The sequence below is a fragment of the Octodon degus genome, unplaced genomic scaffold (genome assembly GCF_000260255.1).
Source record: "Octodon degus isolate 3935 unplaced genomic scaffold, OctDeg1.0 scaffold00081, whole genome shotgun sequence".
NCBI lineage: Eukaryota > Metazoa > Chordata > Mammalia > Rodentia > Octodontidae > Octodon > Octodon degus.
The window spans coordinates 4960592-4980087 of NW_004524657.1; the positions used below are offsets into that span (position 1 = coordinate 4960592).

At 37.6% G+C, this 19496-nt stretch overlaps 1 protein-coding gene across 3 annotated transcripts; it reads right to left on the bottom strand.

Annotated features, from left to right (window-relative positions):
* Positions 1-10634: 10634 nt before the first annotated feature.
* On the bottom strand, positions 10635-18082 carry Cldnd1 (claudin domain containing 1). Of its 3 annotated transcripts, none has more exons than XM_023721318.1 (6): positions 17995-18082; positions 16868-16918; positions 16369-16678; positions 13299-13409; positions 11783-11920; positions 10635-11615 (listed from the first exon to the last, which is right to left on the bottom strand). In XM_023721318.1, exons 3-6 carry the CDS (start codon positions 16658-16660, stop codon positions 11395-11397), a joined length of 762 nt encoding a protein of 253 aa, XP_023577086.1. In that variant the 5' UTR covers positions 16661-16678; positions 16868-16918; positions 17995-18082; the 3' UTR covers positions 10635-11394. The 3 variants fall into 3 exon arrangements, with proteins under 3 accessions (XP_023577086.1, XP_004636628.2, XP_023577085.1); XM_004636571.2 differs by having other exon boundaries at positions 16868-16911; positions 17995-18048; XM_023721317.1 differs by lacking the exon at positions 16868-16918.
* Between the last annotated feature and the right edge of the window lie 1414 nt (positions 18083-19496).

The following is a 19496-nucleotide window of genomic DNA, read 5'->3' on the forward strand; positions in this document are numbered from 1 at the left end:
GTAGCTTCCCTGTCATGCCTTTCCACCAGGATGTTCCCAGCTCATCATAGGCCAGCCTACATGGACTAAAACCAAAATAAGTCACTTACGTTGATTGTTTCAGCACTTCGTCATAATGATGGAAAGATAGCCACCATCCTCCCTGTTACTGCTATCCACTCTCCCGCCACGGCCCCCTGGCAAATGTGTCCTCTTCCTTCTGATATCACTAGCAAAGGATGATGTGAGCATAGTTTGTCATATGAGAAATATTAACAAGTAAAAGGAAATAAACAGACACAATTTGTTTCTTAGAAATGTATGTAAAATAAGTTATTAAAAATAGGCAAAACAAAGATAGTAAAAATTATACACAGATTTATCCAAAAATGATACACAGATTTAATATAATCCCAGTCAAAATTCTACCAGCAGTCTTTACAAAACTGGAGAAAACAATCCTAAAATTTACACGGAACCAGAACAAAACCAGAATTGCAAAAGTAATCTCACGTAACAAAAGCAAATGGGAGGCATCACAATCCCAGACTTAAAGTTACACTACAACACTACTTGATTAAAACGAAACAAAAACAACATGGTAGTGACAGATAAAACAGCAATGAGGATTGACAGAATAAAGGATACAGAAACAACCTCAAGCATATTCAGCTGTCTGATTCTTGAAAAGAGGTTCAAAAACACACCAGTGGAAAGATAGCTTCTTTAATGATGTTGGGAAAACCAGCTATCCACATGCAGGAGATTGAGTGTAGACCTTTATCTTTCTCCATCTACTAAACTAAAATCAAAATAGATCCCAGAACTAGATATTAAAACAGCAACACTGACCCTACTGGAAGACAAAATAGATAAAAGTCTTGAAGTCATAGGTATAAGCAAGGAGCTTCTGAACAGAAACCCAGTGGCACAGGACATAGTACCAAAAGTGAACAAATGGGATCTTATCAAATTAACAAGCTTCTGTACAGAAAAAGAAATTACCAACAAAGTAAAAAGACAACCTGTAGAGTGGAAAAAATTTGGATCAGCTATACCTCCAACAGAGTATATTAGTATTAAAATATATAAAGAGCTCAAAGATAATTAGAACCCTCAAAATAAAAAACCCAATTAAAAAATGGGCAAATAAAATGACAGGACATTTCTTAGAAAAAGTATAAGTGGCCAATAAATACATGAAGAAATGTTTGATTTTGCTGGCCACTAAAGAAACACAAACTAAAACAATACTGAGCTTTCATCTTAACCCAGAAAGAATGGCTCTCTTAACAAAATCAGACAATAACAAATGCTGTTGGGGCTGCAGGCAAAAAGAAGCCTTCTACACTGTTGGTGCAAATATAAGCGAGTACTGCCAGTAGTTTACATTACCAATCATTACAAAGATTCTCAAAAAAACTGAAACTAGAAATTCCATTTGACCCTCACCTCTTCCCCTTTTAGGTATATTCCTAAAGGATAACACATTAAAGACATTATATTGCAGTGATACATGTATACCTAGGTTAATAACAGCATAATTTTAGCTAAATCTTGGAAGTGGCCTAATGAGATAAATAAATGTGTTATTTACATAAAATGAGTACTACTGTGCCATAAAGAAAGATGACTTGAGTCAGCTATAGATGAAACAACTTGAGCCAATAATGTTAAGTGAAAAAATAAGACAGAACTTTAGATATCACAAAGCTTCTCTTACATGAGAAACCTAAAGCATAAGAACAAAATAAAAGATAAAGTAAGGAGATAGATCTTTCTCAAATGGGAAGAGAATATCAAGAGATGGAGAGAAGGGGAGATGGGGGTAGGAATAGATGAGAAAAACAATTAGGATGTGTTATGTACATGTACCAACTCCACACAAGGAACATCAACATTATGTATTGCAAACATGTATCAAAGTAAATGAAGGGTATGAGATGGGTGGAAGAGAGAGGGGAAGGAGAAAAGAGGACGAAAAAGGAATATATATATATACAGATTCCCCACAAGGTATGTAAACATATACTACACATGAGTGAGGGAGGGAGGGAAGGAGGGAGGAAAGAAGGGAAAAAGAGGGAAGGAGGAAGGAGAATAGTGTATTCATAGTACATGTAATATCATTAGTAGTAAGTAAATGGAAATAATTATAATATTTCCTCTTAATTTTTTCATCTATGTAAATATCTTTAAATATGTAGCCTTTACTAAGAGGGAAATACTAACTTTTGAGATAAGAAAATTTTTATTCTCCTGAAGAAACACAAACTGAGAACATAACTTCTTTTGAGGTCTGGAAAGGATACAACTAAAATTTAATAATTACGTACATATCTATATACTTGTTATCTGAGTATTATAGTGTATCAGATTTAAATGATTAGCTCATAAAGGAAGAAAGTTGGTCACATAATCTTCATATATTCATTTCTTCACACAACATTCCACAAAAAAATACAAAATACATCAAGTGTTTGCTAAACACCGTATTATGAGTAAAATCAGAACATTCCTGCTTTCATAGGTTTTACAGTAGTTCTGGAGAAAAGAGGTTAAAAAATTACACAATATAATAAAAGTGTGCAAGTTTTAAGTGTAATTTCTCTTGTTTTCTCACTTTAGTTTTATCAGCAGCTCCAACTGTAAATCAAAGCGTTAGATCTCTGCAGGATTTGCAACAAGGCTGGCCTAAAAGCCAATCCTGTCCTATGGTTTATTACTCCCCTCAAGGATCTGTAACACTCTTAAGGATGAGAATTAAGAGAATTAGGACACAGATATTCTCAGGAGGCATGCTGAGGATTGACATAATTTCCCCTAGTTCCAGTCAGTGAAGTGAGGAGGGTATTGACCTCCCATTTACCCTACTGAGTCAATTGAGAAAAGCTTTTCTCAGAGACTTGAGATATGTCACCTGGAGTTTGGAAAACCTGTGGAACAATACACAACTCAACTTTGAAAAACACAAAGTAGAAAGGAGCCTGAGGCAGTGAAGCCATGGAACTTTGGCTGAGTTGGGAAAGACTTCTATTTCTACAATCCAGAAATTCATTAATCCTTCATGTCTCTTGGATGCTAAATATCTTCCTCATGGGAAGAGCTGATCTAGAAAAGAGAGCTCTTGAACAAGTTGAGAGCAATGTCACCACCACAGATGAGCAGGCTGGTAACAAGGGGACTAAGGAATGAGAGCTAAGCAAGCTGAAGGAAAGACACTGATTTCACTTATTAAAATGGCTATAGTCTAAAGATCTGAAGTGGGAGTCTATGGGAAACTACTCAAGTTACTCTTAACAAAGATATACAACAACAACAACGCCTGCTAACACCAGAATCTGGTGACCACAATACCAGTCACATAGGAGTATATTTTTCCCTACTGCCCTTGTGCTTTGACAACTGATAGATCACAGTCACTGCAAGTGTAAGAGAAAATGATTGAGGACAGAGAAGCTGACCAAGCCATCTCCCCTACTGTGTAAACACCTATCAGATATGAACAAAAACTGAGAGATTTTACCATTAAATCACATTAATGATTTTATACTTAATTCAAGTGAAGTATGAGTGATTACTAGACAGACAGAACTAAGCTTACTCCACTCCCCAAATCAAGTATCAAGTGGCTATGAAAACTAATTTAGGTTTTAAGATATGAGAAGATTTGATCTACAGAGTTTCACAGGAGTGGTACCATATAGAGTGACTCTTGTAGTTGGACTTCATGGTCTAGTGCATTTATAACCAACCACATTCAAGAACTTATTCATGCTTTAAAAAAATATAAAAACGCAAAGTAGGTTGTCCAGGAAAAGCACTTGCAGAAGTAACCGTGGTCTGAAAAACAAGAACCAGATAAAAAGGAGTAAGGGATTAGGGGTATAATGTAAGATTTTTAAAAAGCCATTCATGAAGAAGGGAAAAAATAACATTTGCAAGCTTATGATAAAAAACAAATAGCACTGTTTGGCTGGGTGTAGTTATACACCTGTAATCCCAGCACTCAGGAAGTTGAGGCAGAAGAATCGATTGCTGAGCTCAAGGCCGGCCTGGGCTACATAGTGAACTCAAAGCCAGCCTGAGCTATAGCACTATTTTAATACTATCAAAAATGACCCTAAATTGAGGTAGCATAAAACCACAATTTATTGTCTCTTTCAGTTTACTATACTCATTAAGTTTAGGTGGCTGGTTTTTTATTAGTCTCAGAAGGTTGTATTAAGATCATAGCTGGGACCCAAGACATCTAAAAATGTTATCAGAGATGGACAGCTCCAAGATATTTCATGCACAGGCCTAAGTGATAAACATGGCTATCAGCTGTGAATTTAAGTTGGGCTAAATTAGAGGTCTCAGAGGGACTGTTCCATAATTAGGCCTAATATAATGTCTCAAGAAAAACCATGCAGCTGTCAATTAATAACTGAAATCAGTTAATGGATTTCAAGGGCTTTTGGTTGGTAAATCAAACTTAGCTGCATCAAAAATCTGTCTTACTGATTTGTGCTATAAAACAAGAACTTTGAGAATGAATAGATTATAAAGAACAGAAGTTTGCTTTTTACAGTTGTGAATGTACGAAGTCCAAACAAGGAGTAGGTCCTTGAAGCTGTTACTATTTTGGACTTGGAGTTTAGAACAGGCAGGGCTGTGGATTTCAAATCATCCACAGGTTAGAGACAATTACCATTCTATGCTAAGCACTTTAAAATCAACATACATTCTAATTTAAACCACACAATAGACATGAATGGTGAGCATTATTAACCTATTGAGACTGTATGGATGACAGAATTTACCTACACTTACTCTGTGTAACAAGAATGAGGATTATAATTTTTTTCAATCCACAGCTGCTCTATGGATGTTAAAGTCATTAATTAACAAAGGATCTCTACTTGTAAACCTACAAGGGTGTCTATCACATAGGAGCCCTTATCTAACTTCTGTGGCAGAAAGCCCTCAGATTCAAGGCCTTCCCCTTCCTTTTCTCTTTTCCATCATGTTATTTCAAATGGAGACAGAGAGGGAAGGGCAACAAGGGAGGTGCAAGGGGGACACTGCCTGGGTTCAGCTTCCTCCAAATAAGTTGAGGAAGGGGTTTCAGCCCCAAATATTTGAACTCCAAACATTTTTAAGGTATGTCTCTATCTTTCGTATTTTTGAACCTAAGCCAAGAAAAGTGAAATTTGGATTTTGCATTTTGCTAAGTGGTCACGACTACCTCTATAGCTCAGTAATTGAATCTACTTTGTGGTTCCTTGAAATGCCCTCCCATTTTCAGAACTTAAACAGTCAAACTGGATTACTAATGGTAACAGTTAATTTCTGGAACTTGCCAAAAGCCATAGGAATTCTGGTTCCTGAAATGGGCTTAAGTCCAATTTTAAATGAGACAAACATGATACTGCAGTTTGCTTATGTCTCCTCCAAAATTTAATTGCCATTGAATATTAATGGGTGAAAACTTGGAGAAGTGATCAGGCCAAGAGAACCCTAACTTCATGGATGGTACTAATAGCCTTATAAAAAGGTGAGTCCTCCATTTATTTTTCCCTTGTCCTCTTTGCCCTTCTAATCTTCAGCACAGAGACAAGTTTCCTCCACTCTGTAGAATGCAGCATTCAAGGTATCACCTCAGAAGTATGGACTAGAGCCTTCCCAGGCATCCAGCTCTATATTTCACAGTGAACCTTAACTGGAAAAGACTATTTCCGCACCACTGTTAGCTGTCATTCTCACTGGAGTACAGCCACAAGAATTCAGAGTTCTGCCAGCCCAGGACCTGACCATACAAGGTCAAGCAAAGGCTACTTTCTCCTTTCAAAACTGTTACATAGATTTAATGTAATTATGATCAAAATTCCAACAGCATATGTCATAAAATTAAAGAAAGCAATCCTAAAATTCATTTAAAACTAGGAGAGGGCCAGCCAAAAAGCTCAATAAATTAAAGCACCTGCAAGCTGGTGCAGGAGCCAGGGGTTTGATCCCTGGGCCTGCCATGCTGGCCCTACCCACGGGGTGTGCTGAAATGGCAATTGAAACTGGGCATGGTGATGTGTGCCTATAATCCCAGCTCTTGGGAGGCTGTAAACAGGAGGATCACAATGAGTCCAATCTAATAGTGAGACCCTAAACACCCTTAGACCCTTCCCTAAAATAAATAAATAAAACTAGGAAAGACCTAGAATAGCAAAGGTAATTCTAGGGAACAAAGGCAAGGTAGGGGGCATCACAGTTATCCCTGACTTGAAAGTAGACTATAAAGCTACTGGCAAAAAATAGACCCGAGGATCAAAGGAACAGATTAGAAGTTGCAGAAACAACTCGACATTCTCAGTTACCTTATCTTTAAAAAAGGTGCCAAACATATTCACTGGAAGGATAGCATCTTTAATAAATAATGTTGGAAAAACTACCTTTGCACATGTGAAAGATAAAAATTGGACTCAGATCTTTCACCATGCACTAAACTAAATTTGAAATAAAGATCTACATATTAAAAGAGAAACATTATATTTGCTGGAAAACAGAACAGGTAAAACACTTGAAGACACGGATGTAGGCGAAGATTTTATGACTAAAACCCCAATTACACAGGACCTATCAAAAAGAATCAACAACTAGGATCTCATCTTATTAAGCTTTTGCACAGCAAGAGAAACCATCAACATAATCAAGAGACAACCTACAATCTGGGAAAAATATTTGCCATTTGCTTTGTCTGTTCCTCAGTCAAAGGATTACTATGGAGAACATATAAAAAAAACCTAAAAAACTCAAAAATTAGATCTCACAAATTTAGAGACCCAATCCCAAATAGGCATCTGAGATGAATACACACTTCTTAGATGAAGAAATACAAATGGAAAATAAATACATGAAAAAGTGTTCAATATCATTGGTCATTCAAGAGACACAAATTAAAACAACATTGAGACTCCATCTTACTCCAGAAAGAATACCTATTACAAAGAAATCAACCAACAAGAAATGCTGGAGGTGCTATGCAGGAAAATGAACCTTTCACTATTGTTGGTGCAAGTGTAGACTGGTGCAACCACTGTCTTAAAAGTGTTATTTAAAAAAAAAAAAAAAAAAAAAAAAAAAACCTAGGATTAGAGGTCCAATTTGACCCAGCTATTGTTCTAGATATAATTTTTGAAGATGTCCAAAAAATTCCAACGTATAACCTAGGCTGAGAACCACCATACAGGTTTACTAAAGCATCCCCTTACAATGTGTTTTGAGGGGTCACTTTATGCTGAGAAATTTATATAATCTTTATTAAAATTTCATGAGACAGGTATGCTAATCACATCTTACAGGTGAAAGGAGGGCCTTGGAAAGGCTGAAACAGACCTAGGATTAGAATTTACCATTGTCTCATTTAACTACCATCCACCATGCTGCTCCAGTAGTTGCTGATACCAGCAGTCACTCCAGTCAAACAATTCATGCTCCTTACAGCAAGGAGTACATAAGGGTTGTAGACAATACAAGAGTCCATTGCAGTATTCCTGGAAGGGATGTGGAGATAGCTCAGTAGAACAAGTGCTTGCCTAGCAAGCGCAAGGACCTGAACTCAATCCCCGGTGCCGCAAAAACAAACAAACAAACAAACAAACAAACATATTTGGGCCGGGGATATGGCTCAGTAGAATAAGCGCTTGCCTGGCAAGTGCAAGGGCCTGAGTTCAATCCCTGGTTCCGGAAAAAGGAAGTTAAGGAGGAAGAGTAAGTTTCTTGGAATTTTTTATAGAGATTTAGAAAGTATGGTACAGTAAGAAATCATCAAAAATTAGATACATGAAACAATTAACAGCAAATATCAATTTTTTATAGGACCAGCTTTTAGTTTTGAAATCACATCGTTGGTATTTTAGGATTGGGAATAGAGAACTAGGCAGCATCATTTATGAAAATAAGGAAAAGAATTGTGAGAGAATGCACTATGGAAGATATAGGAACAAGAAAAACAAAAATGTCTCTGTACATTTAATGGTGAGATAAGCTTAGTAGGACAACAAAAGGCTGATAGCCTGGGAGGGGCTGAAACATTGCAGCATGGTAAGTAAAGTTCACACCCTGAGACACACCAAGATATCAGGTTAAAGGTGATGAATGTATGACTCAGTGACACAGGTATTTTAAAAGATGAAGATAAACAGATGGGAAATTCTCTTACTGTATATTTCTAAACCTCTTCAAAGATAAATTATATCACACTTTACCTAAGTTTTCTCAAAGTGCATACATATATATCAAGGAATGTACTAATTTTGATGATAGCAGTAACTTCTATAAAAAAATCACTTTCATTACTTGTAAACTAGGATTGTGACAAAACTTATTCACAGGACACTGGCATTTATCTGTAATTTGACCCTAAGAAAAAACACATCTCATAAAATAAGTACCAGAACATCTGATGGACAGGAAAGGAATCCATACACATAGATGTGTTCCCTTATTTTATTGCTGTCTTCAAAATATGAGCTACTATTCTGTGAGATGAGGGCAGAAAGATTCCATTCCTGTATGCCAGGATAGTCACATCTAGCCTGTGAACTAATGAAAATTGCACACATTAGCTGAAATATTTAAGTGTTGAATTAGATAACAGTTAATTCAACATTTTTATTTTAGATGATGGCTTCCATGACAATTAGTTAAAATGCCCTCAACTATACATCTTCCAGCCAACAGGATCAAGTTTTAAGTTTGCAATTTGGTGATATTTCTTCCTGGAATGAAAAAACAACTCTGAAATAGGTTTGTTGCATTATCATCTCTTTTCCATCATGATACTAAATGAATTCATCTGAGTTATTAACCCTATCCTCCCTAATATGCACACTAATACTTGGCTGTTTTGTTTTTTAACACATTACTTTGGAGCACTGATACACATAGTAGGCACACTTGGTTATCCAAATAAATTCTAAAATTATTCTGCCCTTTTATTATTCCCACTTTGGGTATGTCAATGGCTATCCTTGTACTCTGGCTCATTTGCTAAATCAAGGTCTTAAAACAAATGTTTCAGTTATCATAACTTATATCCTTAAAAAGTCTGGAACTAATTCTTTTAACTCTAGGGATTGGTTTCAAAGATTTAGTAGAGCTTAAGATGATTTACATTTCCACTGACTTTAGATCAGCAGAAATTAAAATGACAGTCTACAGCAATTTCATATGGTTTAGCCTATAAAATTGTTTTTACATTAAACAAATGGCCCTATTATTATTGCAGACAAATCTTTGCAACAGGGGGTGACCTCAGAGACTCTGCATTGGGCTAAAAACACTAATTTCAACACTTATTTGACAATAAGGAGTGTAGTGCTAGCTTTCTAAGTTTAAAGATACTACTAGTAAGACTAGATAACCGAGAAGTCCAATTCTGCCTTCCAGTTTACATCGAGGTCTGGTTTACAGATATTTACATAGACACCCTGGGAGTAAAAGGCAAGAATACTGTTTAAAATAACCTACTGAAAAAAGGTGATACTGCCAATAATTTGTAAATCTCACTCCTAAAGGCTCTGTTTGTTCACTTAGCTTTTTTTCCTATTGACTTTCACAGCTGCTGTCAGTCAACTTCAAAAGTTAAGAGGTAGAAATCTGCCGGGCCCAATGGTGCACATCTTGAATTCCAGCTACTGGAAGAAGCTGAGGGAGGTGGCAAATTTGAGGCCAGCCAACATAAATTAGCAGAACCCTATCGCAAAATCAAATACTTTTAAAAGGGTGGAGCATGTACTTCAGCACTCTGTATGTTTAATCCCCAGCATTGCTTTAAAAAGTTAAGGGCAGAAGGATAGGCATCTAAGTAATTAGCCATTTCACAGGTAAGTGGGTACAGAGTAAAGCTGGCTGTTACAAGTCAGAAGTTGATTGACTGATTGATTGATTGATTGATTGATTGATTGATTTATACTATAAAACAGATATCCAGGACCATCAAATGACTTTATAGGAAACTGGTCATATCAAATATAGAGATGACAAAATCAGTTTGAAAACCTGCTTTAAAATTCTGAAACATAAAAAAAAAAGAATTCTATTTTCTAGTTGTGGTAAAAGGCTGCCACAATTCCTGGAAGACAAAGTAAATCCAAACACAGGACACAAAGATGTGATTGCAGAGTAGAAAATGCATTTTCCATACAGAACCACAAAAATCCCCATTATTTTAATCCATTGACATTTCAATCAATTCAGACACTGTACACAAATCTTTGAATCTCTTCTCATTTTTATTTTGTAAAAAAGACAGATTTAGGATATGGTAAGAAATTACTGTTACTTTTTTTTAATCTGTCAAATGGTACAGTATGGAATAAATAAATAAGATCTTTAAAACTTCAATGTTTATAGACATTTATAAAAAAAGATTGAATTTGAAGACATTATACAATGTTGATACACCAGGAAAGGGACTTAGGCAAGGAAAGGCACATCATTTCACCACAAGAAATAAAGACCATAGTTGGAGGTAATGGACAGCCACAGCTTTAGATCTTGTGGTAGTATTCCCAGCTCTGGAGGGTCATTATGGTAGAACTTTGTGATACTTAATTGGAATAAACAGAAAATTGTTGAGAAATTTTACTTTGCAACCCTGAAATAATGTTAAAAAGAAAACACTTTTAACAAACCTGGTATGTAAGAATGAGCAAAACTTCAAATGGTTTGGTGGTACTGAAAATCCTAGTAACATTTTGAAAACAAAAATAATAATAACTCACCTATCTAAAATGTAACTTTGAAGTTATAAAATTAAAATTCCAAGTGAACACTGCATCTTTTCACTTCTTTTCTTGTAGCGAAACAAATGTAGGTATAAACAGCTGCCATATTTCACCTCAGACGAAGGTATGTGCCAAAGTTTAGGAAAAAAGGTCACAGATAATTCCCCAGTTTTATGGAGCTTTAAGCCTTTGATAAAAGCACTAATACCATTGGCTGACTGGCTATAAAAGAAAAGTAAGCATGTTTTAACATTCATAAGAGGTTTCCCAAAAAACTTAAAAGTTTCTAGTTCAACAGATGGAGTAACTTCGTTACTAGAGTCTAAAACAGGACTAGCAGAACCTGTTCTGAATTAATTTCTCACTTTCAATTTTCTTTCACAAATTTGTGTTAACTTTCTATCCATTTCTTTCTGTCTAGACATTGACCCTGACTGGTACATCTGAAAGATGTTGTCATTCAGAGTAAACCACATAAATTTTAGCATTACTAAGTGCGCATTTAGTTGGATGTATAAATAAAATGAATATTCAACATTAAAATGATATATCCACAAAAAATAAAAATTAAAAACAATGGGGAGGCAAAGGGAAGTATGAATATCAAAAGATATTAAAAATAGCAATGGTAAACCAGGAAGCTTCCCATTCATGCCACACGATATGCCTTCATTAAGGTGTATTCCTTCCGGTTGGTGTGCGCAGCCCAGATAAAGAGAGCAGAAGCCATGAATTGTAAGGGAGCTGAGACGCAAGCTAGGCAGAAGGACCATCCAAATTCACCGGATACATTCTCAGGCAGCTTTAGTTTCTGGTGAAGTAGTTCGATTCCAGCAACATAACAACCTACTGAGCCCAGTGTACACAGACCTTGAAGGGAAATTTAGAAAATAAAACAAAATGTGACTCAGTAAAAGCACAATGGAGAGCTTTTCAGGCAACATAACACTGCAGTAATATGTGAATCTTTGTGAAAACCTCGGAGGTCCCTGAAGAGACAGGAAGAAGTTAAAAACTAAGTATGATACAACACTCACCAGCAAGGAAATGGAGGACACCCGTGGCAATGGTGGGATATAAGCTTCGGCAGATACAAGCACAGAGTCCAATCAAAGCCCCAAAGCACATCAAACCTAGACTCACAAAAGGTAAAAGGACCTGGCAACGCCAAAGATCTGGTTTTAAAAGGGAAAGAAACAGCAGACAGACATGTTACCATCATTTCAGACAATTTTCCACACTGGCAATTTCTTTTATACTGTAATTAGACCTCCTTCAAAAAATGAGAAATATTTTAATATCAACACTTCCTTAATAAATGAGATTGTTCAAAAGGATGCTTTCTCCTATTGAAAAAAAAAGTCACTAACAGGAAACAGTTATCAAAGTCCTAGAATATGCCATATACCGCTTTTTTTGCACATACATGCTCTGTGAATTAATCCTCCCAATAACTCTTACTACTGAATATTCTTATTTTATAATTGAAGAAACTGAGACAAGACACATGAATAACTTATACAAAGAAAGTAAGTGAGAGAGCCAAGATCTGAGGCAACAAATAGTTTACCACAACATACAAATAAGACCTTGGAATTTCAGAATCTAAAGAGAATTAAATGAGTGACTACAAATGATCTGTCTTACAGGGCTGCTGAAAGAATATACATAAATCACACAATGTAGTGAATTTGAAATTTAACCAGATACTCAACAGAAGCTCTACTTATCAAAAATTCTTACCAACATGAAAAGAAAGTTGATGGCCTCACAGCATTTCACTACATTTTCAGATCATTTTAATGATTAGTAATATGTTAGTATCAACTGTGAGCAATTTCTACCTTTTGATGATGGCATTGCTTTTTGTAACTTCTGTACCAATAAGCTTCAATTTTTTAAAAAGTCTTTTATCTCAGTTCCTTTCAAACTCTGTAATAATTTTTTTCTATTCATTTTCATTGGAGTGTTTGTTTATAATATGGTTATTTTTCCAAGCAAGCTCCAGTCAGTCTCTATGGTCCTAAAAACTGAGGTTCAAATCTGAAGACAGTAATTTATGGGTAGCCTTACTATCAAGGAAAAAGTGTCCTTAATCCTTTTTCTTTGACACCTCCACTTCATTTCTGTGACTACCATTTAAGTTTGGATGAAGATACAAGCACAAAGAAGGAAATGGAGATACTAATACTCAGTAACCAGTAAGAGCCCGCAATTTTTTTCTCATATCCTATCTGAACCTCACCAATGGAAGTATTTAACTTAAGTACAAGAATTTATTATTGATAATTAGGCCCATCAACAACTTCCTTTGGAGGTCTGGATTCCATCAGGCAATGTATTAACTGCCTCCCTCAATGTAAAGCTATCTGAAATCTGGTAAAAGTACATTTGTACTTCCTAAAATATATTATCAATCACTGGCATATATATAGAGAACAAATTTTACATGATCTACTATGATAATTATGTTCAAAAATTATAATACAACCATTCACAAGTAAAATGACTTCCCTTTCTCCCCAGTTGTCCTATAGAGATCAAAGTACTCACAAGTCCGAAGTAGATCAATTCCACTCTCAGGGTCTCCAGGAACAACAAATTTCTCCATGAACTGCTCATTTAGCGTGAAACTCATACATTTTGTGACAACATCAAATGACTCTAGAACAAGAACAATGATTACTTATCATTCTCATTATAAACATATCACAATACTCTCTTTCAGCAACTATCCTCCAAAAGGAAAAAGAATGGAGAAAGGTGTTCAAGGGAAATAAGCAATCTCCTTGGCCCTGACTGATATACAGCTCTCTCTGATGCTCAATGCACACCACTGCTTCTCAGGGAAAGTTGAAGAAATGGGCACTATGAAGGGAAAAAAAGTAGGAGCAACAAAATAGGTGCCAAAACAGATATATAAGGACACTGAGAAAAAGAGGATGAAGATTGAAATAAATAAAAATTTGATCTTCTCCCCAAAACATGTTCTACCAGCTGTGGTCCTACATTATATTCAAAGGCAGTTCTATTCTTCCAACTCCTCAAAATAGAAACTTGAGAGCTATTCCTGCTCAGGTAGATTCCAACAAGAAATCTTCATTGTTCTTCCATCAGATATTTAGGATCTAGCTGCTGCTTAGTGCTACTACACTGATCGGATTTATAATCATCTCTCACTTTTGAATCACTGCAATGACCTCCCAACCAATTTCCTACCTCCTATCCTTGTCTCCTCCCTATCTATTCTTACCACATCCAGTGTGACCATAAAATGTCTCTCTACTACTCAAACACCCACCCCTACCTAGATGGCTCTCCATTGTAGTCACAGTAAGTACCAGAGTCCTCACGATGCCTACAGTCCTGCACATCTGACAATATACAGTACTCTCTCACCTCACCCTCTAGTCCAACCTATTAGCTACTTTACTGATCCTTGAACATTTCAGGTATGCTCCTACCAAAGGGCCTCCACAGTAGCTGTTTCATCTAATCTACATAATTGGCCACATGGTCAAGCCCTTCATATAATCTATCCACATCAAATCTGTACTCAAATACAATCTCCTCAATGAAGCTTTTCCTGACTATGTTACTAAAGAGGCTAACCTATTCCCACCACTATTTCCTGCTCCTGTATTTGTAAATCCTCTTTATTTTTGCTCTAATTTTCAATAGCATACATCATCTTTTAACATACTATGTGGTTATTCTGTTTATATAGTTTTATTTCTTGTCACCACTTTTTAGAATGCTATCTCAAAAATAAAAATTTGTTTTCTAAATTATGAGGCTTTTAGGAGTAAAGCATGCAATAATTGTTGAGAGAATGATTAAATAACTGGTAAATTCTCATCTACAGCTCTTATGCCCTCATAATAAGAATGGAGTATTTTACAATGAATTTTAACTAATTTTCTCTCCTTTCCTTACATACTTCCTTTTCCAATATATAATGACATACTACCATTCTTTTGATGTATGGTAACTCAAACTCCTAATATTTGAATACAATGATTACCCACCAAGATGCCAACAGAAATAACCATAAATAAAAGTAAACTGACTTTGTCACTTACAATGGGTGCTAAGACTTTCAAATGAATAACTGCTAATTAAAATCTTTGTAAGTATTAAAAACTCTTGCAAAATAAATCTGAGGAACAACTAAGACTTTTCTTCTGTACTACAAAATTTTAACCTACAGGTGACTCAATCAAAACTGCTGTGAAACGGTTTCAGATGCAAGAGATAATCACAATACACAGCAAATATCTAAGAAGAAATTGTTACAATAAAATATATATTGCCATTAATCCCCCTCAAAACATCCCTCACTATGGGCACACTTATCCCATTGCTTTTGCCACTTTCTCCAAGAGTTTCTGAAGACAAAGGAAGTCCTCTATCCTAAGTATCTTTAAGAGATTCAATCAAACACATTAAACACTGCTGCCACGTGCCATCCAACAGAAAGGCAGGCTTGAAAAACATTCTTATGTGTTCTCATCTACCTTATTCACCAGATATGGTACCCTGAGACTTCTGGTTCTTTCTCAAAGTCAAAATGACCATGAGGAATAAATGCGTTGAATAGATTCAGAACTGTGAGGCAATCATGGTGCAACGAAAGACATTCATGAAAGAGGACTTTCATAACTACTTCAGAAAGTATCAAAAACATTTTTTTTAATTTAAACATATTTCAATCACATTTTGTATATAGATTTAAATGCAGTTATTTAAACACTAAGATAGAAGGGCAAGTGAAATATTTACTATAGGCTGGCCAAATAGCTCAGCAGATTAAAGCACCTACATGCAGGCACAGGGAAGAACCTTCGATCCTTGGCCTGCCATATCGGCCCCACCCTGAGGGCATGCTGAGATGGCAATTGAGACTAGGTGAGGTGGTGCGTGCCTGTAATCCCAGCTCTTGGGAGGTTGTAAACAGGAAAATCACTGAGTCTGATCTAGTAGTGAGACCCTGAACATCCTGTAGACTCTTTCATAAAATACAAAAAATACATATTTACTACAACACTGATAAAAAGGACAGTGAGTTTGTATTTGCTGGTATTAGTCCTTTTACCAATTAATAGTCTTCCCAAATACTTTAGCAACTATTTCCTCATGACATGAGACTAAAAGGCATTTTAATAAAAGAATATGTCATTACTGAGACATAAAATGGCTTTTCTAAGTTACTTAACCAATCAATATTAATTAAGGGCTGGAGAGATGGCTCAGTGGTCTAAAGCACCTACTTGGAACAAGCTTATCAAAGCATCAGGGACTGCTGTTCAATCCCCCAGCACCACATGCCAGCCAGCCCCGCCCCCTGGTGGGCTGAGCTGGCCACACACACACACCACACTCTCTCTCTCTCTCTCTCTCTCTCTCTCTCAAATAAATAAAAAAAAAAAAAAAATTTAAAAAAAAAATATATTAATTAATACTGTGGTAATGTCCAGAAGTTGGGGAAAGAAGGAGCAAAAGATACCTAAGATTTATTTCTCAGGGACAAAGAGAATTCACAAACCTGCTTATACATAGCTGGATAATCATCAGGGCATTTTGTTTATCATTGAAAAGAGAGAATCTGAAATAAGAGGAATACCTGTCCTTTCTAATGATGTATACCAAAGTGTGCTTTTGGGCATGGTGATACACCGTCTCCACAATCCCAGAGTGCCATTATATCGGAATAGTGTATCATTATAAGTAGCTTCATCTGTCTCAACGGTATTGAACTTTTCCCAGGTGTTTTTATTCAAATCACTTGAGTTTTCTTGAACTGGACTTCGATATTCATACCAGAAGTCTGTGCCAATGGAGGCTGCCATGTAGATGGTGGAAATGAGGCTAAGCACACAAGCAATTACAAATGCTGTCGCAAAACGGTTATCCATTCTGGCATTCAGACTGCTCTGTTTAAAGTTGAAGAAAGAAGGAAAGTTAGACTCCACAAACAAGGTTATTTTCAAAGTATTCTCTTGAAAATCATCCTATTCCCCATCCCTTAAAGTAATATATAATCACAGAATTCTTTTAAAAGCAAACATTAACTTTAAAACAAAACTCATTATTATGATAATACTTATAGAATGCTCACATACCCAAGATGCTACGGAGACAGAAGTCTTGTTCTCTAGTCTATCACCTGCATACTAAAACAGACAACACTGAAATGGACGTACACATTACAAATACAAAAAATAGACATGCCCATGATCAGCAGTGTACCGTGCACTTTTTTTTTTTTTTTTTAATTACAGATTGAATTTTCACACATGCAGCAGAGTTTTAAGTGTCCTGGGAATGAGCAGGGGAAAACACACAGGAAAAGCAAGCACTGCAAATTGGCTCCTTCCAGTTTTCTCCAAAAAGGTAAGTCTCCCGAAACAAGGACAAGTTAGGAGCCCTTCAGAAGCAGAGTTGAAGAGGTTAATCAAGAGAAAAAGACTGTTCTAGAAGTATGAAGCAGGAAAAAGATGACACACAATAACACTAACTGTAGCTCTTTCCCATTCTACTGACACTAAACCTCTTCCCATCCCGGGGACAGTACTTCTTGAACCTCTTGGACTGCAGCCTTGTTCTCTCCCTAAATCCCACATATCTCCGCAAAATTAAATGAGCCCTCTGAGAGAAAACTGAATTAGGCAAAATACGAACACTGCCTGGGCGTGGTCGGGCTCGGGCAGGAGTAAATGGCCGCGGCAAAATGAGTCAAAGGCCAATCACGCTGAGTCAAACACTGCCAAGCGCACCCCGCGACCGCGCCAAACACCTTACAAAGGTGCTGCAAACCTGGGGTCGCGGACTGACGACGGGGAGTGACTCACGGACGAGGAGAGCAATTACAACAATGAACTCCAGAAGTTGGGTTTGTATTATGGTTTTATAAAAACTCGTTTATCTCGGCGCTCTCCAATGACCTTAAAGGATCCCAACATCGGAGCTGCAGCCGGGAGGGCGCCTGGCGCGGCCACCTCGCTGCGGCGCGGTGGCGGCGAAGGAGACCCGGGCCGGCGCCCCCCGCACGCCCCAGCTGCGGCCCCCCGCACTGACAGGGCCCTCCTCAGGCTGCTTGGCCGAGGAAAACCGCCCAACACGCCGCCCCCCAAACCGCCCGGCCTCGGCCGCGCACAGAAAGGGGCCCCCTGGGCCCCGCCGCGACGCCGGCCAGCTAGGCGGCTCCGCGCCGGCAACGCCCGCCACACTCCCTCGCTCACTCACTCACCGCCCATCATCTGGCTCCAGCGGCTTCACCTTCGAGCTCGGACCACAGCACCCTACTCTCCTCGCGCCTCTTCTGACGCACTTCCCCGCAGAGCCCGCCCCCTCCACAACTCCCGCGCCTCCGCCCCCGCCCCCACCGCAGGCAGGGCGGCCGCCCGAGGCCGAAAGGGATTGTGGGAGTTGTAGGCCGGACGCAAAGAAAACTGCGGGAGGTGGAGCCCAACTTGCCAGGCGCCGCGCGAGGCGCCGCGCGAGGCATTGTGGGGGTTGTAGTTCGATCCAAAAGGCAAGAGAGGCGGGCAAGGCAGAGGTAGGGGCTGAAGCTATCTTACAGCTCTGGAACGAAGGAAGAAGAAATACACGATACAAGGCGTTCCATCATCTGTCCCCACTAGCCAATGATTTTAGTCTTTATAACAGTCTGACTTTTAGTCCTGTGCCTTCCATATCGCACCATCTTGCCTCTACGTAAGTACCGTATACATGAAGAGCAGTGCGATTGTTTTGACATGCTAGGTACCCTTTTCCTCCTGTCTCACAAACTTCCTCCCAATAGAGCAGATAGTCTGGTTTGCTTACTTAAATTTAGACTAAGAAGGCTGTGACCTAGCAGTGTCTTTCTGGAATGTAACATTTGAGTTTCATAAAATTTCATTGCAACTAGATGGTAAGTAATACTAGTGTTCTATTATAGTAAAGTTGACTTTTAAAATATGTTTTAGTTGATTTTAAAAATATTAAATAGAGATAATAGAGATATGTCAAAGCTAAATAAAAATTGTGAATATAAAGTGAAAAAGACAAGTATAGAGGATGTCAGTTCCAGCAAACAAGGTCTTGGACAGAATGGAACATTGCTGATGATGTACGGAAAAGAAGCAACAGAATGGCTGCAATTTGTGGACAGGAAGCAGAGACAGCTTTTGGTTTTGCTTTAAATTATTTTTAAAAGTTTTCTTGGGCTTAAAATTCTGGTCTAAGATCAAAGGGCTGCATATGGTGATGGACTTCTTGGTGGTATCTGGTGGTGACACAGGGCATCATAGGAGGAGACACATAGAGCATTAGGGACACCTAAGCAGTAACTTGTGTAGAGCCATGAATGTAACCTGAGACATGCAAAGCATAGGCTTCTTAACAGATGCCTGCAAAGACAGTGAACTCAAGGACCAGGGTGGTTCCAGAAGTACCTCCCTACCTCTCGTGCCTTTAAATTTAGCCACTGCACAGGAGAAAGGTAGGAACCCTAAACAGGTCAGATTTCTACCACCCCCATAGACTGAATGCATAATGCTTATTTATCTATAGTTACAGTTCACCTGCGTTGGTGAACTGCTATTCACATTTAGGATATGAATAAAAATAAGATAATATACCATATTTATTCAAATGTGACTATTTTCACATATAATATCTAATCAATGAGAATTTTGTCACAGGCATCAGCTAGGAAAAGTGCAAATATTTAATATACAAGAAGGACGGATTTATGGACAGATTTAT